The 24,766-nt window shown below is 54.8% G+C and overlaps 11 protein-coding genes across 11 annotated transcripts; 8 read left to right on the top strand and 3 right to left on the bottom strand.

Annotated features, from left to right (window-relative positions):
- Positions 1 to 1,271: 1,271 nt before the first annotated feature.
- EsH8_V_000168 (trimeric LpxA-like protein) lies at positions 1,272 to 1,998 on the top strand (the record flags this gene model as incomplete). Its single annotated transcript, XM_083272684.1, has 3 exons — positions 1,272 to 1,310; positions 1,382 to 1,611; positions 1,680 to 1,998. 3 exons carry the CDS (start codon positions 1,272 to 1,274, stop codon positions 1,996 to 1,998), a joined length of 588 nt encoding a protein of 195 aa, XP_083125399.1.
- Positions 1,999 to 2,565: 567 nt separating this feature from the next.
- On the bottom strand, positions 2,566 to 3,854 carry EsH8_V_000167 (cobalamin-independent methionine synthase II family protein; the record flags this gene model as incomplete). The annotated part of the gene is made up of 3 exons (XM_083272683.1): positions 2,566 to 3,128; positions 3,194 to 3,508; positions 3,566 to 3,854. 3 exons carry the CDS (start codon positions 3,852 to 3,854, stop codon positions 2,566 to 2,568), a joined length of 1,167 nt encoding a protein of 388 aa, XP_083125398.1.
- A 1,384-nt stretch (positions 3,855 to 5,238) lies between these two features.
- EsH8_V_000166 (uncharacterized protein) lies at positions 5,239 to 6,534 on the top strand (the record flags this gene model as incomplete). The annotated part of the gene is made up of 1 exon (XM_083272682.1): positions 5,239 to 6,534. One exon carries the CDS (start codon positions 5,239 to 5,241, stop codon positions 6,532 to 6,534), a length of 1,296 nt encoding a protein of 431 aa, XP_083125397.1.
- A 1,414-nt stretch (positions 6,535 to 7,948) lies between these two features.
- EsH8_V_000165 (uncharacterized protein) lies at positions 7,949 to 8,674 on the top strand (the record flags this gene model as incomplete). The annotated part of the gene is made up of 1 exon (XM_083272681.1): positions 7,949 to 8,674. One exon carries the CDS (start codon positions 7,949 to 7,951, stop codon positions 8,672 to 8,674), a length of 726 nt encoding a protein of 241 aa, XP_083125396.1.
- A 905-nt stretch (positions 8,675 to 9,579) lies between these two features.
- Positions 9,580 to 10,970, bottom strand: EsH8_V_000164 (uncharacterized protein; the record flags this gene model as incomplete). Its single annotated transcript, XM_083272680.1, has 2 exons — positions 9,580 to 10,787; positions 10,883 to 10,970. The coding sequence occupies 2 exons, from the start codon at positions 10,968 to 10,970 to the stop codon at positions 9,580 to 9,582; spliced, it is 1,296 nt and encodes a 431-aa protein (XP_083125395.1).
- A 1,424-nt stretch (positions 10,971 to 12,394) lies between these two features.
- EsH8_V_000163 (thioredoxin-like protein) lies at positions 12,395 to 13,087 on the top strand (the record flags this gene model as incomplete). Its single annotated transcript, XM_083272679.1, has 1 exon — positions 12,395 to 13,087. The coding sequence occupies one exon, from the start codon at positions 12,395 to 12,397 to the stop codon at positions 13,085 to 13,087; it is 693 nt and encodes a 230-aa protein (XP_083125394.1).
- A 1,012-nt stretch (positions 13,088 to 14,099) lies between these two features.
- Positions 14,100 to 15,200, top strand: EsH8_V_000162 (class I SAM-dependent methyltransferase; the record flags this gene model as incomplete). The annotated part of the gene is made up of 1 exon (XM_083272678.1): positions 14,100 to 15,200. The coding sequence occupies one exon, from the start codon at positions 14,100 to 14,102 to the stop codon at positions 15,198 to 15,200; it is 1,101 nt and encodes a 366-aa protein (XP_083125393.1).
- A 1,666-nt stretch (positions 15,201 to 16,866) lies between these two features.
- EsH8_V_000161 (uncharacterized protein) lies at positions 16,867 to 17,487 on the top strand (the record flags this gene model as incomplete). The annotated part of the gene is made up of 2 exons (XM_083272677.1): positions 16,867 to 17,329; positions 17,390 to 17,487. 2 exons carry the CDS (start codon positions 16,867 to 16,869, stop codon positions 17,485 to 17,487), a joined length of 561 nt encoding a protein of 186 aa, XP_083125392.1.
- Positions 17,488 to 19,215: 1,728 nt separating this feature from the next.
- EsH8_V_000160 (DNA-directed RNA polymerase I subunit RPA43) lies at positions 19,216 to 20,682 on the bottom strand (the record flags this gene model as incomplete). The annotated part of the gene is made up of 1 exon (XM_083272676.1): positions 19,216 to 20,682. One exon carries the CDS (start codon positions 20,680 to 20,682, stop codon positions 19,216 to 19,218), a length of 1,467 nt encoding a protein of 488 aa, XP_083125391.1.
- An 839-nt stretch (positions 20,683 to 21,521) lies between these two features.
- Positions 21,522 to 22,524, top strand: EsH8_V_000159 (aromatic alcohol reductase; the record flags this gene model as incomplete). Its single annotated transcript, XM_083272675.1, has 2 exons — positions 21,522 to 22,120; positions 22,176 to 22,524. 2 exons carry the CDS (start codon positions 21,522 to 21,524, stop codon positions 22,522 to 22,524), a joined length of 948 nt encoding a protein of 315 aa, XP_083125390.1.
- Positions 22,525 to 23,108: 584 nt separating this feature from the next.
- On the top strand, positions 23,109 to 24,726 carry EsH8_V_000158 (general substrate transporter; the record flags this gene model as incomplete). The annotated part of the gene is made up of 2 exons (XM_083272674.1): positions 23,109 to 23,213; positions 23,302 to 24,726. The coding sequence occupies 2 exons, from the start codon at positions 23,109 to 23,111 to the stop codon at positions 24,724 to 24,726; spliced, it is 1,530 nt and encodes a 509-aa protein (XP_083125389.1).
- Positions 24,727 to 24,766: the final 40 nt, after the last annotated feature.

Below are 24,766 nucleotides of genomic sequence, written 5' to 3'. Positions count from 1 at the left end.
ATCAAGCTTTCTTGGAACAAGTCGTTCATGTATTAATACTCCACACATTAACCTTCAACCGCAAATTGATGTTCAGCTCCTTAGACATAAGATAAGTCAATCTCAAACTTGCCGAGACCACAACCGTACTAACTCGTTTTACGGGTTCGGTAAGAGCGCTGGCTATGACCGAAGACCGGGCCGTCAACGTCGGGGTATCGTTAGTATACGAGGAAACACTATGGTCATATCTTAGGGTTCAAGCCCGCAACGGCTGAAGTTGGTGAATGGACGCATAACTCGATATAGAAACATGATCGATGCTTGATCCTCTATGCTCTGGAGATCATGGCGAGTTTCGACCGGCAAATTCCCCATCGCACAACATGTCGTACGATGAGCGATAACCGGTGCTAGATGTGTGGCTTTGATCATTGCATTGCCAGACTTCAAGTGACTCGTCGACCTCTTCTTCATCTCCCCCACCGGATCCGCCGCCCCGCCGGCTAAGCATGAGAAGATGTCCAGCTCTGGTCCATTGCTGCTAGGTTCAAGTTGCCCCGGAAGCTCAGTCGAACTCCGAAGATGATCGGCGGACATAGCTCAGTTGGGAGAGCGTCAGACTGAAGCGGGTTCCGATTCGGGACTTGGGTAACTTCATTCCATCAATCTGAAGGTCGTGTGTTCAATCCACACTGGCCGCATCTTCACCTTTTGCCCGTACTCATTCAATGAATGAGCAAGTGAATGAACGTTATTATTGATTGGTACGTTGATGAGAGCCGTTCATTGAATTCATTTTTTTCAGTTTCCGTTTTTTGTGTGAATGAGTGATTGACGATTGAAATACCGGGGCGATTAATTGTGCGTGATGTGGTTCGCTCAGACAGACACGCATATATGCATACCATACGCAAAAGCTCTTCAGTGAGGTTAAATGAAAGAGTATTTTTATCAAAACCAGGTGACAAAATGGTTTCTCGATTCTTTCCGGGGGGGGGAGTGAGTGGCATTTAAACCCAACAAATAGTCTGCGTTTCCCTTTACTTGATGCCCCAAGCTACAGCTAGCTGCAGGGGAGCTCTGCTCAGTGAGTGAGTAGTAGGCCCAGTTGTAGACCGATCCCCTGAAGTCACCTGACACCGCGCAGTAATTCCGCCCTGGCCCGCTGGAAGCACCAGCCCACGTCACAGCCAAACGCGCCCGACCCTGAATACTGTCACCGACTCCCGGCGACCTTCAATCAATGAGCCTTTGACCTCTCTCAGTTCTAACGCATACAGCTGCCCACCATGTCGCGACGTCCGGCAAAGGGAGACTACATCGAAACCGTACGTAACCCATTCATTGCAGAGGCTCTCGACCGCTAGATTCCTCCCCGCCGGGGCCTGACACACTTTAGGATACGGGTAACAAAGTCGCCCGCAAAGCCACCCTCGTCGGTACCCAGAACATCATGCTGGGCGGCAAGACCGTCATCCAACCCGAGGTCATGATTCGAGGCGATCTTGCTCGTTCTGTGCAACCTTCCGCTGGCGGCGCCCCGGGAAACAGCACCGCCGTCGCCATCGGCCGATACTGCTTCCTCTCGAGGGGAAGTGTCCTTCGACCTCCGGGACGAATGTACAAAGGGTGCGTTCTTACATTGGGCACGCTTCAGATTTCCTCTCTTCAATTGCTGACCGCATTGTTTCCCGCAGAGCTTTTACATATATGCCTCTCCGAATGGGCGACCATGTCTTCGTCGGTCTGAACGTTGTCATCCAGGCCGCCTCGATCGGGTCACACGTGTACATCGGCCGCGACTCCGTTGTCGGCGAGTTCGCCATCGTCAAGGACTACGTGCGCATTCTCGAGGGCACCGTTGTGCCGCCCAACATGGTTATCCCGAGCTTCAGTATTGTTGCGGGGCAGCCGGCTCGCGTGGTGGGTGAGGTGCCAGAGGGCGGTCACGAGGAGTTTGAGCTGCGCGAGCTCTACAAGACGGTTGGAAATAACCCACAGCCAATACCCTTATGAGCACTCTAGCCCAATGGTATGGCTGGCATCGCGAAGGAGGTTCGGCATTGGCTCGGTAGGAGCGCCTGCGTAAAGATGTTGGAAGTATGCAGAGGGTCTGATCGAGGCAGATGACTGCCTGTCTGTCGGATAAGTATTGAGGGAAGTCTCTCTCGGAGAGCAATGGGAACGGCGTTTGGCGTAGTTGTCGAGCCCGGTGCTCTCAAAGATACCCAGTTTTTTCTCTTTTTCGAGCAACAGCTCATGCTTCAAATCAACCCCTTGGCGGTGGATAGTGAATCTATTGTGTCAAGACAGACTCGATGCGATAGCATGTCATTCACGCACTATTTCTGAGACACTTCAGGCAGAATTACATTCGAGTTATGGACTCCCAACGCCGCCTGCAATCGACAAATTGGCCGGCGTCAAACGGAAAGTAAACATTCAGAAACAACATAACCCAACCGCTGTCCAACAAAAGTAAAACGACGCTGAACTTTTCTTACTCAGATCTTCCCCTATGGCCAATTTTTTTTTTCGTACAGACTATCCACTCTTCCCGCCGCCCCTCCATGTCCACGTTGTTCAAGGCTCGCCTGGCCAGATCGAATCAGCAAGCTGCCTCACCAGCTTCAACTTGTTTATCATATCCTGGTGCGAAATCGAGTTGCCCAAGTGATGACTCGCAAAGCCGCATTGCGGGCTGACACTAATCCTTCTCAATGCCTGCTTGCGCGTCTGCCCCGCGCCCTCGGCCACGAAGTCGGCGGCTTGGAGCACGCGCTCCCTCAGCATTTTGAGGTCCTCGAGCTCGGGGAACTTGGACGTGATGACGCCCAAAACCACGTTCTTGTCGGCAGGCAGCTCACTCAAGGGCTCAAACCCGCCCGCGCGTTCCGTGTCATACTCGAGAAAATAGGTGTCCACGTTAATCTCATTAAACAAACGAGAGGCGATGCGGTCGTAGCCGCCCTCGGAAAAGTGTCGCGAGTAGGCGAAGTTGCCGCGACAGAGGTGGATACCGATGTGCATGTCGGCAGGGCGGGAGCTCACGCAGTCGTTGTACAGCTCGATGTATGACTGCAAAAGGGCGTCTGAGTCTTCTCCTGCATCCTTAAAACCCTGAAGCATCTTTTCCGAACAGAAATCTGCAGTCAGGAGGGTCAGCCGAGTTATCACTGGATATTCAAGAACAACGACAAGGGCCGCTTACACGCTAGGTTGGGGTCATCGATGGTGATGTTTCGAACGCCGTGGTCATAGAGGACTTCCAGTTCAGTTCGGTACGCCTTGGCAACATCGGCGAAGTACTCCGCATCGTTGGCGTAGACGTCCTCGGGATACGCGTGTCCTTTCTTATATCGCAGGTGGTACCACTCGGGCGCGGGCAGAGTCAACTTGGCCTCTTTGACCCTCTCATGTGAAATGATACTCTTCAAGTAGTTCCATTCTCTTAAATACGTGCTTTCCTTGTGCTTGATCTTGCCGGTGCAGACGATGGACTCGCCTGGCTTGTGGCCGCTCTCGGCTGGGAAACACTAGCATCAGCTCCGAACCCGCGTCTGAGTATACCAAAGAAACTCACTGAAAGCCGCAATGTCTGGGACATACATGCGAAATATGTCCCAATCTGGCGTAGCAATCTCTTCAAACCCATCAAGGCCGGGGAAGAAGTTGCCCCAGAACTGGTGGCGGCGGAACTCGCCGTCGTTGATGGCATGGAAACCAAGACTTAGCTGCATCTTGACGATCTCGCGCACGCTTTCATCTTCGAGACGATGCAGCTCGCCATCATTGGCGATCTCAACTGCCTTCTTGCCGTCCAGCGCGATGCGCTTCTCGGTGAGTGCCTTGGGCCGCAGAAGCGAGCCCATGTGTTCCGCACGGAAGGGGGGTCGTTGCTTGTTTCTGGCAGCCATGATGGACTTTTCCACCGACGGAGCTAGGAATTGCATTCCCGTACACGATAGAGCCAGACCAGCTCGGAGCCTTTTACGTATCTAGGCTTTTATACTTGATACCGAACAAGGGGGTATCTTATTTGCATGCGGAGGGATACTTGGGCATTGTGATATTGGATAGCCAGCATGGCCAAATGAACGGGCCATTCCCACCCGCAGGGTAGCCCAGGGAGTACCTGAGTTTTCCAGCCCTAGAACCCCCGTCTTATCGATGTCATTTCATTCCATCATCATCACCACTTTTCCCCAAGCTTCCCACCCACCTTTGATCCCCGCTTTCCCCGCCTTTGACATGCCTGGCTTGATGAGCCAGTCCTTCTGGCGACGACGGAGGCGAAATACCGGAGTCTGGCATTGGCTGCTCAAATAAAACGGTACGATTGCACCATCGTCGTCTCAACTATTAAGCTAGCCGGCATATGAGCTCAAGAGGCGTGCGTGGCATGAAAGGAAGTACCTTCCAGAGGATGCAGCCATGCGCATGTGACGTAGTGGAGACTTCGGAGGGTTCTGGTTCGAGAAAAAGGAAGTACTGCATATTACATGCATTGGATGAGGTCGGTCCTTGGCATTGTGTCTGATGATATGCATGTAATTGCTGACTGTACTGTTACCCCTAGGTCAGGTTGGATTCGAATTTGACCATGCAACAAGCCAGATCCTCTGGAAGCTTGTTGGCTGGCATCTTGTTCTGATGCTTGGGCCGCTGAAGGTATTCTCAGTGTATCTATTCCTTACGGAGTTTCTCCCAAAACCACTTTGTTCCATCCTTCTGGAGCCTAGTATTTTCACCCCTCATGTTCGACCGCAATCCAAACCTGAGGGGCCTTGCAAAGGTGAAAATGTGAGAAAGTGCACATGTTGCGACAGCACGAAGCTCCCCGGAGCTCTTATCGTTCGTTATCTTATCGGGGCTGCTTGAGTGGGGCTGGCTGTGGCAAAACGATATCTCGAATGTGGCTGGACCAAGCCCCGCGATGACATCGTTGCATTTAGCAGTCTACCAGCTTCATCTCTTCTACTTTGCAGACCAACTCGACGTATAATGTTTTAGCGTCGCCAATTCCACGTATCATGTTCAGCTGAGCTCCAAAAAATTTGACACAATTCAATTCCATCCTGTTGCTCCGCTCCAGTTGGGCTTCATCTGATCTTGAAACTCCCCTCGGACGAAACCCCTCCGTGAAACCAAATGCAACTTAGATCTACATGTTTGATCTCAACGACACGGCTTTGAGATAACTCTGAATGAAAAACTTCCTTCTCATTCAGCTAAACATCGCCAGGAACCGAGTCGATGGAAACGAAGATGGCCTCCATGAACGATCTCCCGAACGAGATCCTGTCTCAAATATTCTCCCACCTAGACCGACCAGCGCCCTCTGACTCGAGGCTTCACGACCAGCCAAGCTCGTTTATGCTGGAGAATATTTTCTTCGATCGCGAACTCAAGACCATATCCCTCGTATGCAAGCGATGGCGAGGTGCCGTGCTGCCTCTTCTTTTCCGACATGTCGTGTGGACGGTTGACCGATTCGAGCTGCCACTCATGGAGGAAACGGGAAACCCAGCGTCTGCTATCAACTTCCTTGAGTTTATCAGGGCCAATAATTTGACGAACTATGTCAATACCTTGTCAATGTTTGTTGAGGATGCTATGGGCAGCATCTCCATGGAGGGTGCCAGCAGCGCCGAACTCATGGAGTCCGGCTTTGCGAACAAGGCTTCCTACAGTGAAGATTACAACTGGTTGTGGAGGACGATATTCGAGCACATCGATCCCATTCGACTGACCATCATTGCATCGCCACGGGTCCTCGCACAGCTGCTGTCGCGCATGCTTTTCCTCGGAGATGCTTGGAACTTTTCCATGCCACAACATATCCTATCTCTCTCACGCAAAGACAGGAACACACCTGTGATCAATTACAAGTCAACCACAACTCCCTCATCAAGGCAGTCATCTGGCTCCGGATCCCCTCGGCAGAAACTCATTCCCTGTGACCTCTTCACCGTCCGCCCATGGCATGCCTTGCTGCTCAACGAGGGCTCTTCAACCCGCGTCTATAAGACATATGAGTTCTACCTAAAGCGCCCACCATCCATCCTTGGCGCCCTCCTTGGCGGCGAAGAATTCCCCAATGACGAGTCCATGATTGCGCCGTCCATCCGCGACTTCTCTTATGTCGGTATCTTTCCACTCTCGAGCCACTTCAACACTCTCATTCAGAATATTCCCCGCCTTGATCGCCTCTTCGTTCAACTCGTGCCCCGCAATGACATCCTCCAGGATACCGACGAGATGCGCAACGTCGACACCGCCGACCTCTGGATGGAGCGGAACACCGCTTATTCCATGCTCTTCCGCGAGCTCTTCGACTCGGACCCGGACAGCCCTTGGCTCGAACTTAAGGTCTTCGAGAGCGGCGATGCGGCGGACAAGGAGGCATGGGACATGGCCGTGCAGTTCGTGCAATTTAGTGGCGTTCGTGGTTGGAAGGTCGAGAGCGAGGGCGTCTTCGTGCGAGATGGGGAAGAGGGCGCCAGCGCGATCCTTGGGATGTCTCAGTCAGTGGTGCCGGGCTCGCCGTAATGCTTGGGGAGGTGCTAATACAGGTCAAAGTCTCCCGGGTCAACTCATGCGCATGGCTTTCAACGGCACTGCCACGCTACCTGTTTCCAGCGTGGCTCTTTACATGGGAGATGCGGCCGGTGCTGTATAGAGAGCTGTCATAGGGCGGTCTCCCACAATTACAATACAATTAGAACGGGTTCTCTGGCGATGGGTCAGACATTTCCTCAGTAACATCGTGTTCTGCATTAAGAGAATTAAATACTCGTCGTGCACGAAATAATCTTCCCTTCCCTTAGCATATCCACCATGTTGCCTAACGAGAGAATGGCATAGTGATTCTCCAGAAGGCAATCGACTGAGTGACAGACACAAGGAGGCCATCCACAGTGTCTGGTATGCATGCTGAGTCCGTTGAAAGCATGTAGCTCAGACCTGATGTCGGCACAGTGATGCTTAGGGGGTCGAGTGACACCCTCATTGTCTCTTGGCACTGTCAACGTTGAGAAGGATTACCCAATCAGACGTTGAGAGTCAAATAAGGAGGAAGGGGAGCGATAGGCCGGCCAAACCCGCAAGCAAGTTCCCTTCAGAAGGAAAGCAACTCGTGGATCAGCCGCCGTTGTCGCCATTTGTTTCAGACACAGGTATCCAGGGCCACATGGCACCGGACTCTGGACGGAGGTGTTGTTTCAAGGTGGGGCCAAGGTGAGGCTCAAGACCACCATTGACAGCTCACTACAAGCTCTCGGTGAGCTCGGTGTACTCCACATCATGTGATTTCGCCACACGGGAGGCCCAAGCTCGCCTGACAAAAAGCGGGTGCACAGAGATCGCCCGTCCAATCAGAGGTGCAGTTTTGGGAAGCAAAGCCAATCGCCGGTCCATCTCAGTGGCTGGAAAGATCCGGTGGGTGACACGGCTTGGTCGGGGGAGGCCAGACCAAAAAAGGACGGGAAAGTCGCACGGAAGCTTCTTCCCCAAAATCAGTCGACCTATCTTTCGATGCACGCACGGTGTCGTTGCACACTGCATCATTGCCAGCCGCCGTCTCCCTCCCCTCCTCGCATCGACTCCTCCTCCGCCATCTCCTCATCGTTTCCCCCTCTTCCGTAGCGGCCGCCCTCCCTTTCTTTCTTCGACCTTCTCCTTCGCCCTCCCTCTTTTACGCCGACGACTTAAGTGTACTTGACCAAATCCCGAATCCGACAAAAACCGACGACTCGGTGGCCGAGCTTCCGGATAAAGCTTCATTTTCCCCCATTCCATTCCACGACAACCGAATTTTTGCATTGGGCTGCCAACAGGCTCTCAATGTCAACGCCTCCTTCGTCCCGACGACTGTGAGCGCTTTCTCGCACTGCCAACCCGAGAGACGTCTTTCGAATCCGCTTCAACCACTTCAAACAACGAATTCAATTATCCGCCAGTCAAAATGGTCCTCACCCACACGACGAACCACACCTACTCCCACCCTTTCCCGACCGTGACACTGGCCTATTTCCTCCGCTACTCCTCTCCCAAACTCAACCCCTTCTCCACCCACGTCCTCAGCACCGACACCATCGCCAGCCATGTCGACTCCGCGACGGGCAGGCTGCACACGACGCGCATCCACTTGAAGAAGTCGCGTATGCCGGCCCCCGTCTTCAAGCTCCTACCGACATCCATCACGGGCGGCGGTTCCGCTAGCGAGAAGGCGAGCTACGTCCTCGAGACCTCCGTCATTGACATGCGCGAGGGCTGGATGCGGAGCGAGAGCCGGAACCTCAGCTTCATGAACGTTCTCTCCGTCGTCGAGAAGCAGGATTTCCGCCTGCCGGCTGAGGCGCCCGCGGACGCTGCAACCGACGTCACGACCACCTTCGTCTACAAGTCGCGTCTCGGAGAGAGGCTTCGTGGCGGTAAGAAGGACCAGACGCCGTCAGCCGGCGCTGCTGCTGAGCAGCCTGAGCAAAAGGAGGGCCGCTGGATGCCCGGCTGGATGAGCGGGCTCGGCGCGCGGGGCGTCCAGCGCAGCATCGAAAGCATTGCCTCGAGCAAGACGCAGGACCAGATGGGCAAGAGCCGTGAGGGCATGCGCGTCGTCCTCGAGCGCCTTCGGAAAAACGGCGTTGTCGGCGTTCTGGAGATGATGAGACGGGAGCGCCAACTGGCTTGATGGCCTCTCCCCCTCAATGAAGGAGTATTGGGAGCGTGACCCGGACTGGAGGAGAGAGAACACACATTGTACACCATTCACGAGGCCCATTTACGACTGGACAGTTTGCGGGTCCGCTCCAAGCCCCTGTACCTTACCCACCACTTGTTGTACATTATTATATGACCATAGCGCGGCGTCTTTTATGGCTTTTTTGGCGGTTGGAAAGGTAACGGCAAAAACGGATTGCTACGGAAACAAAAACCTTTGGACTTGCTCTGTCATGTCGTTGCCATATGACATCCCTTCTCTTGTATCTGACACTGTAGTCAAAATGCAAAAATAAAAAAATAAACTTAAAAACATTGGCACCATCAGTCTCACTGTCCACGTGCGGAGATATCGTGGCAAAGCCTCTCTCTGTCTTGCTACTTAAACATTCACGAAAACCGTGTTTCTCAGACTTGTTTCGCTAGACGCCCCGGGCCGTGACTTGTTTTGCTGGTGGCTGGGCTCATTGCTCTACGGGTCATCCCCTACCGAGTCGGTCACCAATACGAATCGTACATATTAGGCCTGTTTAAGCGTGCGGCCCCGGATCTTGGCGATCTGCAAGGCGTCTGGAGAGGGCGGACGCGTTCAGCGGCCGAAGCGGTCATTTGAACAAAAATGCCCTTCCGGGGTGTCCGTGGAAAAGGGTGGCAAGGGGAAGGGGGAAGCAGCAATACGGTCAGCGTGTTCTTATTTTTTTTTACCAAACTTTTCATTGTAACTGAGCGGCATCGTTTTACCCATCACACGGGAGGATCCTTGAGAACCTGAAGGCGAGCTTGGCAAAGGCAGGCAAGTCATGGCTTGCCCGTCTCTCTTGATTTCCGAATAGTCTACATCATGATACAAGAATTGTACAAGTAATTGGCGCCGCACTACTTTTGCGCCTTCTTGGCCTCTGCGGCGGCGGCGGCCTCCTCCTCGGCCATCATGGCCTCGATATCGCCCGATACGAGATAGTCTTTGACGCTATCGACAATCCGGTCGAGCGACTCCCCGCCGCCGATGACGTCGGGCAGGTTGTGCACGTCAATACCCGCCCTGTGGTCGGTGACGCGGTCCTGGTTGTAGTTGTACGTGCGGATCTTGTCGCCCCTCGTGATCTTGTTCTTGGACAGCACCGAGTTCCGCAGCTGGGCCGCCGCCTCCTCCCTCGCCTCGCGGCGCTGCAGGGCGACGCGCGAGCGGATCAGCTTCCACGCGTCCTCGCGGTTGCGCTGCTGCGACCGCGAGTCCTGCATACTCACGACCGTCCCCGTCGGCAGATGCGTCATGCGGATCGCCGACTCTGTCTTGTTGACGTGCTGCCCGCCGGCGCCGCGCGCGCGCATCGTCTCGATCTTGACCTCGGTCGGGTCGATGTAGAAGTCGCTCTCCGGGTTGTTGAGGTCCTCGCCGCCGCCCTCGCCGCCGGAGCCGCTCTCCTGGAAGGACGGGAGCACCCAGACGGCGACGGCGCTCGTGTGCACGCGGCCGTTCTTCTCGGTGGCCGGGATGCGCTGCACGCGGTGCATGCCCGCCTCGCCGCGGAACAGGTCGTAGGCGCCGGGGTCCTGGACCTCGATGATGGCCTCCTGCAGCGGGCTCTCGCCCGCCGCCGAGGACGCGTCGCCGGCGGCGTCGGCCATTTCGTACTTGATGACCTGCGCGCGATACCCCTTGCGCGCGCAGTACTGCTTGTACATCTTGAACAGCGTGTCGGCGAAGAAGCGGCCCTCGAGGCCGCCCGGCCCGGGCCGCATTTCCAGCAGGCAGGGCATGTGGGCGTAGGGGTCCTTGGGCGTGAGGGAGGCGGAGAGCTTGCGGGAGAGGGCGCTGAGCTGGCCGTTTGTGGACTCGAGCTCCTCCTGCGCCATGTCGCGGAGCTCCTTATCCTTGGAGCCCAGGAGGCCGTTGAGCTCCGCGACGGAGCTCTGCGCCTGCTCCCATTCCCGCAGGGCCGTCACGACGCTCGAGAGCTCGCCGATGCGGCGCGCCGTCTTGGTGTCGTAGTCGTCTTCGAGGGAGCGGGCGAGCTGGTCGTGCTCGGTCGCGAGGTTCCGGGCTCGTTGGAGGAGGGCTGGTGGTAGGCCGGCGCCCGCTTCTGTGTGTCGGGTTGACGGGTTAGCCGCCGGGTGCTTGAGATGCAAGGCGGGCTGGTGGCATATGGGTAGGTAAATGGGGACGTAGAGAGCTTACCTGTGCTAGCACGGCGGATGAATTGGGTGCTTCTGGGCTTGAGAAGCCCTCCCAGGCAACGGCGACACACCCATGGTGCCGCGAGCATACTCAGACGGGCGGGTTGGACTGGTGACGGCCGAATTGGCGGAAGGGGGAAAAAAGATTTATGGTGCCACCAAAAGTTCAGTCGCTGACCATTTTACAGGAGCTCAGCTCCGGTATAAAGTTCCGCGCCAGCGAAACGCTCACATTCCAGCCCAGGCATGGCAAAAAGTTGTCTTACGTAATGCGCCATCAAATATTTCAGCACTGGGAAGAGTCCTCTCTACTCTCATTCTAAATTATCGGATACTGAAGCGAAAAATGTCCACTGTGAAGTGACAGTTTCGTTCTCCAATTGAGACATTGAGATAAGCCACTCTAGCACATGATCGTTGCACTCTCCTTCTCATTATGATCTGATGTTTTTCCACCTCTTGTCTCCATGGAGAGACGGCGATGGCAGAGCGCCCAACTTTTATAGACAGTGAGCTCTTTGCAGTCGAAGACTCTCAACGTTCGTTTGATTCTTATAAAATCAGATATTGATATCCAATTTGGAATTAAGCTTCGTCCCGGCACCAGTCACGACAAACTGCGGATATGTCAAGCCGCAACCCATCACGATTGCCCGTATTTTCTCCTTGGATTCTCCACTGGCTTCGGTCACCATCTCAAGAGCCTCCACTTGTCTACTTCTTTTCTCCTTCCACACACATTGCGCCATCCGAAAGAGCCTTGTCGAAATCCTGGAAAGATGCGCGTCTTCAGCCCGACCTCGGCTTCGGCTCATGGTCTCACGGTCCAAAGGGAACGCGGCCCATACCCCGGTTGTGCATGCTTGTACGCCAGCAAAACATGAGGAGCGGGATTTGCCCATCTTCTCGGCTCGCGCCTTTCAGCTACCGTCAATCCGGAAGAGCTTATTCTTCTTTGGGTCAATTCCCCCGTCCTTGGCGAACCCGTTTTTGAGCTTCATTGCGTCGAGGACCCTTTCCCCAACGCCCTTCCATTGACATTGGTCTCTAAACGATCACCCCGCGCCCCACATTGCGTTACTCGCCAGTGTCGAGTCCAGTCGAGTCGGTGTGAAGATACGAGACAACCAACATTTCAACTCGCCAATGCTTCGTCTCAAGTCTTACGTTGACACTTGCACAATGCCGGGGTTGGCTTTAAAAGCCTCAAGGCAGGCTGCATTGGTAATCCGTCTAGACTAGTGCCCGTTACCTGCCACAGTTTGTCAGCCCCGCCTGCATGATCCCCTCCTCTCCCAGAGTAGTAGTAGGCCGAGACAATATCTGGGGTGAGTTATCGCTAGGTGAGTCAAAGCCGCCAATGCAGGCTGCATATATCAACCACATGTCACATTTGAAAATCATCCGTGTCTTCAATTCCACTCCCGTCCTTAACCACATTTTATTATCTTCGTCAAGCGTTGCAGCATTTCGATACCCCACCAACTCCACACCACTGTTTTAGCCAGTCACGATGGGCTTCATCCTCTACATTGGCAACAAGCGCTACTCTAGCTGGTCCATGAGACCCTGGGTGCTGCTCAAGGCCCTCGATATCCCCTTCGAGGAGCGCCTCCAAATCTTTGCCCCCGGCCGCCGCCAGCCCGCCTTCCTCGCCTTCTCCCCCTCGGGCAAGGTACCCACGCTGCTGGACGGCGACACCACCATCTGGGACTCCCTCGCCATCGCCGAGTACATTGCCGAAGCGCACCCGCGCGCCTGGCCCGAGGACAAGGTCGCCCGCGCCTTCGCCCGCAGCGCCGCCGCCGAGATGCACACGGGCTTCGAGGCCATCCGCGACCAGTGCTCCATGAACGTCGCCCTGCGCATCGACCTCGGCGGGCCCCCGGACGCGGCGCTGCAGCGCGACCTCGACCGCCTCGGGGAGCTGTGGGCCGACGGCCTGGCGCGCTTCGGCGGGCCGTTCCTCGCGGGCGCCGAGTTCACCGCCGTCGACGCCTTCTTCGCCCCCGTCGCGACGCGGATCCAGACGTTCGGCCTCCCGCTTCCCGAGCCCGCCTTGGCGTACGCGCAGAGGCTGCTCGAGCACCCCGCCGTCAAGCAGTGGGTCGAGGAGGGCATCGCAGAAACGGCGCGGGAGCCGGGCCACGAGGAGGACGTCTTGCGGGGACGCAAGGTTCTGAAGGACTTGTCCCAGCCTCAATGAGGTTCGCCACCGGAAAGGTCAGAAGATGCGAATGACCACAACAACCCTTTCATCACATCTCCCCTTCCCAAGCATGCCCAAATCCTGTTTTTTCTTCTTCAAGGTTCGGTTTGACGTGCGGTCGTCTGTTGCCCTCCCGAAAGCTTGAAGGGTGGTACGGTTGCTTGTTCGGGACGGAGGTTGGGATGTCATTGGCCGGTACAGGGGCAGGGGTCACACAACAATCCAACTGCGACCTCTTATCAAAAAGTTGTTCCATGGAGAGGCCAAGGTTAAGCATCCAGCCACGTAGCGTATGATATACGGCTATATTGTAATCTATAGCTGCTACTAACAAGAATTATGTTATATGTAGAGCATTTCACATTAACTACACCTCCTGCTGTTCTAGAATTATCGAACCACGGCCTCGATTCGCGCTAGCCCCAGACCGACTTCAACGCCATGTTCGTTAACGTCCATACTTAAGTCACCTGAGTGTCGTATCAGCGGCAGTATGACAATAGCGAATTAAGAGCATGGGATAAAACAAAACAAAACACAAAAGTACAAGCATACATTTGCACTACCTGAAGCAGAAGGAGCAAAGTGGCCACTTGTGCGGAGTAGCAGCCCAACCAGATATACATACATCTAACCGAGGTAACATCCATGTCACCTCATGCAAGTAGGCCGATGCTTTGGCTACCCCCTGCATGCGTCAAGTGTTGTGCTGTTTAGAGCAATGAATACCGGGCTTTTCTGACATATCATGCTGTCGGAGCGGTTGGAGCGGTTGGAACTGTTGGAACCGTTGGAACTGTTGGAACAGAGCATCCCCGGGGCAAAGCAAGGCGCAGGTGGGTATCATCCTGGTAAAGAGGGGTTGGACCATCTTCCTAGACTAACTTGGGTCCCCCTCTACCATTCCTTTTCCTGTTTCCCTTCCCTTTCGCACGAGTCAAGAACGGCTGTGGCGCTCTCTAGTACGGATATCGGACGACGAAGCCGGCGCCGCGAAAGTCTAAATAACATGGTCGATCAACAACAACGCCAGCCGGTGACCGAGCCGGCGGCCACGACTACTCCTCCGACAGTCGCACAACCCACCACGCAGTCTGAGGCCCAACCCGAAGCCCAAATATCGATCGAGGCAGACGACCAATTGGAGCGAGAGGATACTGCCTCCGTCACGGGCCAGAGCGACATCTCCTCTGATGAGTCCCAGGCCTCCCTCCGCTCCAGCATTCTCGATTATCGTCGCGAGAATGGCCGCACATACCACCGTCTCAGTGACGGCGCATACGTCCTGCCGAACGATGAATTGGAGCAGGAGCGCCTGGACATTGTCAACCATCTCTGGATGCTGACCCTTGACGGCAAATTCTGTCTTTGCCCTAAAAACGAGGGTGCTAAGCGAGTCCTTGACGTCGGCACCGGCACTGGCATCTGGGCTATGGATTATGCCGATGAGCACCCCTCGGCAGAGGTTATCGGTGTCGATCTCAGCCCGATTCAACCTTCCTATGTCCCAGCCAACTGCGTCTTTGAAGTTGACGACCTGGAAAAAGAGTGGACGTGGACGACGCCCTTCGACTTTGTCTTTGCACGCAATTTGATGGGCAGCTTCTCCGACTGGGAGGGTTTTATAAAGCAGGCCTATGACAACCTGGAGCCCGGCGGGTATCTTGAGCTTCAGGACAGCATCTATCCTATCGTCTGCGACGACGGGACCCTCAAAGAGGATTCGGCGCTGATGAAGTGGACCCGCCTTATTGTTGAAGCTGGCGACAAGATTGGTCGTTCTACTACTATCCCCGATCGATTCCCTCGTCTATTGGAGGAGGCGGGCTTTGAAGATATCAACACCACCAGAGTCAAGTTCCCAGTCTCTCCGTGGCCCAAAGACCCCAAACTGAAGGAGCTTGGAAGCTGGACGCAGGCTTCGCTAATCACCGGCATCGAGGGCATATCTCTTGGACTCTTCACGCGCATACTGAACTGGGAGCCTGAAGAGACCATGGTGTTCTGTACCCAGGTCAGGGATGAAGTGAAGGACATCAGGCTCCACGGCTATTGGAACGGAATCGCTGTTTATGCACGGAAGCCGTTCCCCAAGGAGGAAGACGCCTAAGGTCCAAGCTCCGTTTCTATTTGGAGGGGTGGTTGACTGTCTTTTTTATAAAAGTTCACTTCTGGTGGTGGTTGCTTTGTATTTACAAGTCGTCTGTATCTGGCTTATATTGATGAATATATGACAAGATGATATTTCTGGTCTTTGCTCATTCATGATTCTCGCATAAAGTATATTACTCGAACCAAGGGTTTGCAGGTCTAATGATGTCGAAGAATAGTTATTTATTCTCAGACAGAGGTCCGATATCAAGTATTGACTGATGGCTAAATGCGACCTTGACACTTTTCGGTGGCGGGGGCGAATTGCGATACCTGCATAGATCAAGCGGAACTTGTATACTTGTAGCCCTGGTGTGTGAACCAAAATAATGGTCAGAGAATCTCGAGTTACAACTCGGTTCGAGACTAGTACAGGCATGGAGTTGTAAGCTCTTTGGACGCAGCTTACAGAACCACTCTCCACACAAGGTAAGTGGAGATGGATCTGCGGGAGCTCCTTATCCGCAGTGATCAGGCGAAAGTATGCTACGGAGGTCATGTCCGTAGGCGGACCCTCGTAGTGGCGTGGAGCTGCGACAGGACCCTGAGCCAAGAGGATTACCAATGGGGACAGGTAGTCATCTTAAGGGGTAGGGCCGGCAATATGTGTAGTTAGTCGGGATGAAGGTCTGCATACTCTGGGCCGATGGTCACGCGACTAAAATGGTCGAGCGCGATGAATCATTGGGGATTGCTCCACGACTTTGAAGAAGAGGCGCCCCATTGATGTGGCTTGTGCTAAGCCCGGTATTCGCGGCTCGTTAGGGCAAGTCGATACGAATCATGCGCAGGCTGTTACCAGAGGTTTCGAGCTTCGAAGGAATCGAGCGAACTCGGTGGAGATTTCTGACAAAATTTTGCTCCGGTTTTGTGGAGAGGAAGGAATCGCGCGTGGGGGGGCTAGCTCGCACAGCTTCAATATTCCACATCCCGGCCGTGGACATCATCCAGCAGCAAGCCTGCCACAATCCAATAAGCCCTGATGGTCTAGCGGTATGATTCTCCCTTAGGGTTGTCTTCACGACGATTCATTCTGGGAGAGGTCCCAGGTTCGATCCCTGGTTAGGGCCCAATCCTTTTGTTCGTCTTGACAATTTACTTTTTGTTCGGTGGAACGGAGGGTTGGATTGGTTTCGTTTTGATTGTGGACGGGTTGGGCTGCAGTATGCCGCTCTTGGGGGCTTAGTAAATGTCAACTACAACCGGTAGCGTGCCTTTTGGGGGGCTTGAGGTACTGCTTGTCCTTCGACGCGGGGTCGACGTAACAGAAAGAGTGGCTGACATCGCGAATTCTGTTGGTTTGTTGGGTGGTAGTCGATGGTCAAAGTGCGGGCCAACGAGAAATGCAGGTGGAGGACACAGAAATAGGTCGGCGTCAAGGACAATTGGATAAGGCAGATTTGATGCAGGCAGGAGGCCGTCGACTTCGGCCTGTTGGTAGATGGGAAGCGGTCAACCAACTGGTTGCGCCCCCTCGGCTTTAGTGAAAAGGCTGCTTGTCCTCCGTCCTTTGCCTCAAAGTTTCCATATTCATTTGAAATCTTGCCATTTCCTGTTGTATTAAAGCTGCGGCTCTTTAATTTCACTCCAAGCACCAAAGCATAGTCTCGGGTCAGGTTGTCAAGATGGACTGCGGTGGTTTCTTTGACTGTCTACTGGGCCAGGTGTCGCAGTCCCAGCAGCAACAACAGCCAGCTGTCACTGAGAAACCAGTGGGCGTTATCACCAGGCAACCGGTTCGGTCTGCTCAAGATGCTGCTGGCGAGTTCCTCGACATCCTCCGCACCGCTGAGAAGGGAGGCAAGAGTCTCGAACGCCGCCTTAGAGGCATTGTCACAACCACCTCCTGGACTGAGGAGCTTGCCAAGTATATCCTCAGCGGCGTCGAGACCCTCATCCAGCACCGCGACACGGTCGGTCTGGTTGTCAGAGAAGCCATGGACAAGTCGACAGATGCAGCACAGAGCATCTTTGAGTTCGCGAAGGAGCACCCAGTCTTCGTCACCGTCATCGCCATCGGCGTCTTGGTCCTCATCGCCCCTTGGGTTATCGAGGCCCTCGGCTTCGGTGAGCTTGGTCCAGTCGCTAGTAAGTCTTTTGTCGTCGTCCTTGAAGGTTCTCTGGGCTAACGCTGGTGACTTCGCTCAGACACATTTGCTTCTTGGTGGCAGGCCCGGTATGCCGGATATGTGCCCAAAGGGACTCTATTCTCCTTCCTGCAGCGACTGGGAATGACTTGGAGTTGACTCCTGGCTTTTATATATAAGACTGTGCGTTTGCGGGCCAGGTTATAAATAGCAGCTCAGACCAGAGCCGTCTCTGGGCAGATACGTGGGGTGAGAATGAAGACTAGGCAGCATTATATTACGGTCCATTAGAAGCTGCTTCTATGGCATGAGTGATTTTCCCCGTGGACGTTCGGATGGCTTGATTCAGTCTGCGAGGCATGCCTCCTTCTTGCTAAACCAACTACCTACGACCACCAAATCTTGACCTAAATCACAACACGAACAACAAAAGTAAGCACTAAAGCCTTCCAAGCACATCAGACAGCAGCTGCTATACATAATGAAATTGTTTAACTTTCTTGAATCAGTCCTCCTGGCCTGCAGTGACTTCTACCCACTCGGTTTTATGCCTGGCCAGGCTGCCTTCGGGATGCACTCTAACCAATCCATGTACTGGTTATGTGCTCTGCACGAATACCTTCGCTACCGTTCGGCAAATATTGTACGGTGGAATTGTCACCGATATACTTGATCATATTTACTTGGGATACGATGACCGTACTACAAGCTGGATGAAATCTTTTTTACAAGGCAGATAGTGAACCCAACTTTAATGGCATGAGCCACGGGTGAGCAGGATATCGGGTAATAAGTTCTCTGATCCGAGTACGCGTGAAGAAAGCCACGCGTAAAGTTGATTATTCGTCCCGTCTCTCTCATTTGAGAAGGATCTCCAAGAGTCCCGCTTGTTTCTTTCATAACATGATCGGATGGAAGTTGTCTCGTCACATCCTCATATATCAAAGGACATTAAAAGGAACGAAAATAAACCCAAGACCCGATCCATTCAACTTCCCCTCGGAAATTCCAAAATACTACGAAAACCAAGATGCTCGTCGAGTTTCTGAGCCACCTCATCATCTCGGTCCTCGACTGGGTCATGGGGATGATCCTCAGCATGCTCTTCACGCCGATCGTCGTGTTGCTGAACCCCGGCCCTACCGGACCCACCACCTGTGAGAGCAAACGAATATCTTTGCGCTTTCTTTTCCCCAAGGAACCCAAAAGACTAATGACTTCTTAAGAAGACACAGCTACTTAGCAAGCCGCGTGTGGCGGATACGAAACCACTCGAGGACGCTTTGCCTTTCTGCATCGACTCGCGATGATGTGGGTCTGGAACTTGACTTTGACGATGGTCGCGAATGTGGATACGATGGAATATCACGGGATGCCTCGGCGTTGAGTTTAGGTCGGACAGTCATCCGGCACGAACATTTGAGGGCTTCTCAGAAGGTCTTTCTTTCTTCGAGTGGTGGTATTTTTCTCGTAGCACACGGTTCTAGCTATTGGTTCTACGATTGAGCGCCCGGTAGGCTCTCGCGCCTTGGACGTTGTGTCTCAATGATCTCAATCTCTCCAATGCTAGATAGCTGTGTCCCCCTTCCTCACTAATGTCAAATGCCAAGGCTTCATCGGCCGTGACCCCATCCATGATGTGCTTCGCAGCTCTACCATTGCCCATGTACTGCTATGACCTGAAAGAGCACGTTTGGATGATTCTCCCAATGCCAGAGATGCAGTACTAGTTACATTATATAGTCTCCCGAGTTACAGAGCGAATAGCCATCGGTTTCATCAAAGTATGGCATGCAAGTATTGTATCATTGTCAATTTTCCCTAATCCTCAAACGCCCGAAAAGCCGTCCCACGGGGAATCACAGATGCAGAGCAGCGAGCAGCCCCCTATGCCTCCTCCGCCGAAATGCCCGTAAACGCCTCCTTGTCGCCGCCCTCGACGTCCGTCACGGGCTCCGTCGTGTCCCAAACGTCTTTCCGCAGCGCCTTGTCCTCCTCGTCCTCGACCACTCCGAACTTGGTGACGCTGAAATCGGGCATGCGACGCCTCTCCTTGGCGAGGACGCCGCCGCTCTTACCGGCCCGGCGCCTGCGCTCCTGCTCGGCGTCGTGCTGGACGGCCGCCATCTCGCCGGCGGCATCGAGCATCGTGCCCTCCAGACTGAGGTATCCGTGGTCGCCGCTGACGCCGACGTCGAACGCCTTGATGCGGAAACGGACGCGGCCCTTGACCTTGTCCCCGCTGCCGTCGACCCAGAAACCCGTCGTGTGGATCTGGCGCACGGCGCCGTGCTCGTCCTCGGCGGTGTGCGTCGAGGCGTTGTCGTCGAAGGGGTCGGCGACGTAGGCGGCCGCCTCGGCGGAGCCGGCGTGCACCCAGCGCCATTCGGGCGGCAGACGAGCGGACTCGATGCTGGCGTTGAACTTGCCCCAGCAGACGACGCCGATGTGGCCCTCGTTCTCGAGGTTGATGCTGCCCTCCATCCAGGCGCCGCGGCGGGGCACGAAGAGGTCGACGTCAACGGTCACGTAGCCGAAGCCGACGGCGTACTCGTCGACGGAGACGAGGTCGCAGTGCTCGCTGTCATTGGTGGCGGCGTACCGGCGGCCAGGCTGCTCCGAGACGGCGATGTTGCGGAAGGCGAGGAGGACGCCCTTGAAGTCCGAGACGTAGCGGTTCACGAGCGGCTCGAGGTGCTGCGTCGCGGCGGCCGTGCAGGGCGTGTCCCAACCTATGGGGTAGAGGGGGAGGTATAGGGAGACGGTCTGGGTGTAGAAGGGGAACTGGGGCTTGGAGGGCGCGTCGGGGGGCTGGTGGACTCGGGATGTTGATTTCGACTTCGCGGGGGAGTCGACGTCCATGGCGTCGTCTTCACTAGAGGGTTCGGGAGACTCGACCTTGGTCTTCTTGGTCTTCTTCTTCTTCTCGCTTGCCGGCTCGGCGGCGTCGACGAAGGGGTCGTCGAGACCGTTCTCCGAGTCCTTGTGTTGTGATTTGGCCTTCTTCTTCTTGTCCTTCTTCTCCTTGCGCTCGGCGTCCGACCCGTCCTCCTCAGCCTCGCCTATTGACTTCCTGTGCTTGTCCTTCTTGTGCTTCTTCTTCTTGTCGGGCGACGGCTCGCCATTGGCGCCGTCGGCAGGGTTCGCGGTCGTCGGGGCGGCCAGGGAAAGGTCCTGCGAGCCGGAGGCAGACTCGTCGTCGTCGTCTCTGACCACGCTCTTGGAGCGCTTGTGCTTGCGCTCCTCGCCGGCGTCGGCATCCTCCTCGCGCAAGCGCTTCTTCTCCTTCTTTTCCTTTTTGCTCTTCTTGTCGGACTTGTGCCCATTGGTCGCTGGGGAGTCGGTCACCGCCATGTTTGCGGTGTTGGTCGGGGTGCTGTGCTGTGCTGTCGTCGTTCGGCGTGAGATTGTTCTCGCCCGGCGGGTCGCGACGTAGCTTCGTTCCCGACTTTTCGAAAAAATAGTTCACCTCAGTAGAAAAAATTTCGAGGCAAAAGTTCACCGATCGGTGGTGGGGTCGCCCGTCTCCCGCGCCAGGCCTGTCAGCCTCTCAGACAACACGGTACCGGCAGGGATGGGCGAGTGGAACCGGTCGGTACGTACCCGACATGGCCCAGGTCGGTGGTCTCGGGCTTGACCGCCTGCCGCACTCGGAACCTGGACTCGAAAGTACATAGTAACTGAGTAATAACTGACGGGTTTCATTGCACGGGAGCTCAGAGGCTGCTACAGCTGTCTGGCCGGTTTGTGTGGAGGGGCCCGCGGGCGGAAAACGGCAGCTCAATGGAAGCTGTCTCTGGGAATTCAGACGGCCACGCAATCGACGTGCTTAGAACGGCGTGGGGTTGGTTGGATAGCTCTCGCATCTAGATTCCCCTCTTACTCCTCACTGCCCCTCCACCCACCTTCCAAGCACGTCTTGGAATGGCGTCAGTTCCGAGGGGTCGGAGCACAACTTACAAATGCAGTTTCAGCGGGCTGACTCTGACGTGCCGTTGTCGCTCTGAGTCCGGATGGGAATTGAAGTTATAAGAACCCGAGGCCCATCCACAAACCACATCGACGGGTAGCCACAACTCTGGTAATTGGTCCCACACACCACCGCTAATCGTGCTGCAACCTCAACTAGACCATCTTACTTGACCCCTTACATATAACCCGTAATTCTCTCCATTGCTCAGGCCACTGCCACCATGGCCACTTTTTCCCCCTCCAAGATTCTCCTCTTCGGTGCGACAGGCACCATCGGTGTCTTCATCACCGAGGCGCTGTTGGATGCTAGCCCATCATTTGGCCAAATCACCATCTTCACATCACCGAACACGGTGGAAAAGAAGGCGGATTTGCTCGATGGCTGGAAGAAGAAGGGCGCCAAGGTCATCAGCGGCAACGTCGACGACAGTGAGCAAATCAAGGCGGCGTACAAAGATGCCGATACCGTCATCTCCTCTCTTGGAAGAAATGTCATTGAGAAGCAGATCGACCTGATCAAGCTGGCCGAGGAGTCCGACTCGGTTAAGTGGTTTTTCCCTTCAGAATACGGCACCGACATCGAGTACAGCCCGAAGAGCGCTCATGAGAAGCCGCACCAGGCGAAGCTCAAGGTTCGAAAGTACATTCGCGAGAACGTCCAGCGCCTCAAGTACACGTACCTGGTGACAGGCCCCTATGCCGACCTGTTCCTGGTGCTTCCCGAGTATGCGCAGGATGCCGGCGGGTTTGATGCGTCAAAGCGCAGGGCCGTCTTGGTGGATGATGGGGAGGGCAAGGTTGGCTTGATCACCATGAAGGAGTAAGTTCCCAGTCCATCTAGCCTCTGAGTTTTCAGCCGTACTGACTATATACAGCGTTGGCAGGACTCTGGTTGCTTCGCTTCGGCATCCCGAGGCATCCTTCAACCGGGCACTTAAAGTGCAGTCCTTTGTGGCGACCGGCAACCAAATTGTGGCCGAGTTTGAGAAGCAGACGGGAGCTAAGTGGGAGTCTACGTACGTGTCACTGCAGAAGCTGAAGGAGGCCGAGGAGAAGGCGTGGGCAGCTGGCGTGCCATATGCCACCCTTTACACTCTGCGTCGTATTTGGGCAGAGGGCGGTACGTTGTACGAGAAGACTGATAACGAGAGAATTGGGCTTGGTCCCAACGATGTCGACACTCTGGAGGTGGCCGTTCAGCGATCATTGGGTAAAACCCAGTAAATCTGTTGTCCTCAGTTGAAATGATTCACACACACAAATATCACCCCCGAATGAATACCTAAATAAACCATCTTTATATATCCAGATTTGACTTATCCACTGTGTTTTCGTATTGAGTAGACATTTAAGGGACAATCAATATTAAATGCCAACGTAAAAATTGGTTCAATTAATTAGCCTGCCATTCCCTTCCAAAGTATCATCGGATTATATAGCATGCATCCTGTCGATTTACCATTCCTTAACTTGGACTCCTGGTGTGCTGTGCTGTGCGCAGCGTGCTGTTGGGTTGGTTTCCTGACTCTAGAGTGTTTGCAACCAGCGCTAGCTGGTAAACCCCGCGGGCACTGGCCCGCTCGCGGAACCTGGAACATGGCCTTGCGTCCTCGGATGCGTAACTGATAGCTGTGGCATGCGGGCAGCTGTCATGGGCGCCGACCTCTTCCCCAGCTTCCAGGGTTGCTATGTCACCTCGACTTCCCCTCCGCCTTGAACTGAATCTTTACTCCAAAGCTCCCTTCTTCACACAACACTAGACTCATTCTAACCAAACATTTTTCCCCCCTATACCGAGGGCCGTCAACATGGCTCCGTCGGGTCTTCGACAGTGCATGCACGATGTCAGCCTATACCTGCTTGTTTTAATCTCCGTGTCGACTTTGGGTCCCTTGCAGTTCGGCTTCCATCTGGTACGTATTGCATCACTGCTCGATTCTTCAATTGCTTCAATCCTCACACATGTGCGGCGCGTGCTAACCAGCTGTGAATGGCTTCTAGGCCGAGCTCAACGCCCCCCAAGATGTCCTCACCTGCCGGAAGAAGTCTATCTCCGCCAAGGCTGTTCTGTTAGGAGCGTTGCGTTCCAGTTCGACCGATGCCGATGACTGGCTTCCCGATTGTATCCCCATGTCCGATGCCGTCTTCGCGACCGTCTCCTCCATCTTCACCATCGGTGGGCTAGTTGGTGCGCTATGCGCCGGCCCCTTCTCTTCGAAACGCGGTCGGCTTCCTGCCATGCGGACCACTGCTATTTTCTTCACAATTGGCGCTGTCATCGAGACGCTCGCCGGAGGGGCTACCGCACTTGCAGCTGGCCGGTTCTTCACTGGTGCCGCGGCCGGTGCGTCGACCGTCATCGTCCCGCTGTACATCAGTGAGATTGCGCCGCCCAAGGAGCGCGGTCTGTTTGGTGCCATGACTCAGGTTTCCATCAATGTCGGCATTCTGGCCGTCCAGACGTTGGGATACTTTTTGAGCTATGGAAAGGCATGGCGCTGGATCCTAGCTGCGGGTATCATCATTGCCTTGGCCCAGGCTTCGGGCCTGCTTCTCGTTCCCGAGAGTCCGGCATGGTTGGCTGCCAACGGTGACGTCCCGAAGGCACGTCGCACCCTGCAGCGAATCCGTGGCAAGGACTTCGACATCAGGGAGGAGGTCGAAAGCTGGGATTCCAGTGATGTGAGCGCCGAGCAGGAAGGCCTCCTAGCTCAAGCAAACGATGCTCCGCCGGCGTCCCCCAGCCTCCCTAACAAGGCCTCCCCGGTCCATCTCGGCTTCTTCGAGGTTATCAAGGAGCCGTTGTACAGGCCCGCCATCGTTGCTGTCGTCGGCATTATGTTTGCCCAACAGCTGTGCGGCATCAACTCGATCATTATGTATTCTGTCTCTCTCTTGACGGACCTCCTCCCCGTGAGCTCCGCCCTGTTGACGATTCTGATCTCCGTTGTCAATCTCATAACCACTGCTGCATGCTCTCCACTGCCGGATAAGCTTGGAAGAAAGAGGTGCATTCTTATCTCCATCATCGGACAGGGCACGAGCTCGCTCATTTTGGCTCTCTCGATTCAGTTTGGGATCAAGATTCTGTCAGCTGTATCGGTTGTGTCATTTGTGGCCTTCTTCGCGGTGGGTCTCGGACCAGTGCCTTTCATTCTTGCCTCAGAACTGGTTGGACAGGAGGCTGTTGGCGCTACTCAATCTTGGTCTCTGGGATCCAACTATATCGCGACGTTTCTAGTTGCTCAGTTCTTCCCGATCATCAACAAGGCTCTCAATGAGTGGCTTGGCGGCGCCGGCTGGGTGTACTTCCTCTTCGCCGGCTTCGCGCTGCTGTTTGCTGTCTTTGTCTCGGTGAAGGTTCCTGAGACTAAGGGGAAGAAAGACGCCGATGAGGTCTGGGGACGGACCCGACGACTTGACTAAGCGATACATCATACCGATCATTACGCGTTTGCATTATCGT

Source organism: Colletotrichum jinshuiense, chromosome 5 (assembly GCF_051148585.1).
Source record: "Colletotrichum jinshuiense chromosome 5, complete sequence".
Classification (NCBI taxonomy): domain Eukaryota; kingdom Fungi; phylum Ascomycota; class Sordariomycetes; order Glomerellales; family Glomerellaceae; genus Colletotrichum; species Colletotrichum jinshuiense.
The sequence above is the reverse complement of the archived record's forward strand: the minus strand, read 5'-3'. Positions and strand labels throughout refer to the sequence as shown.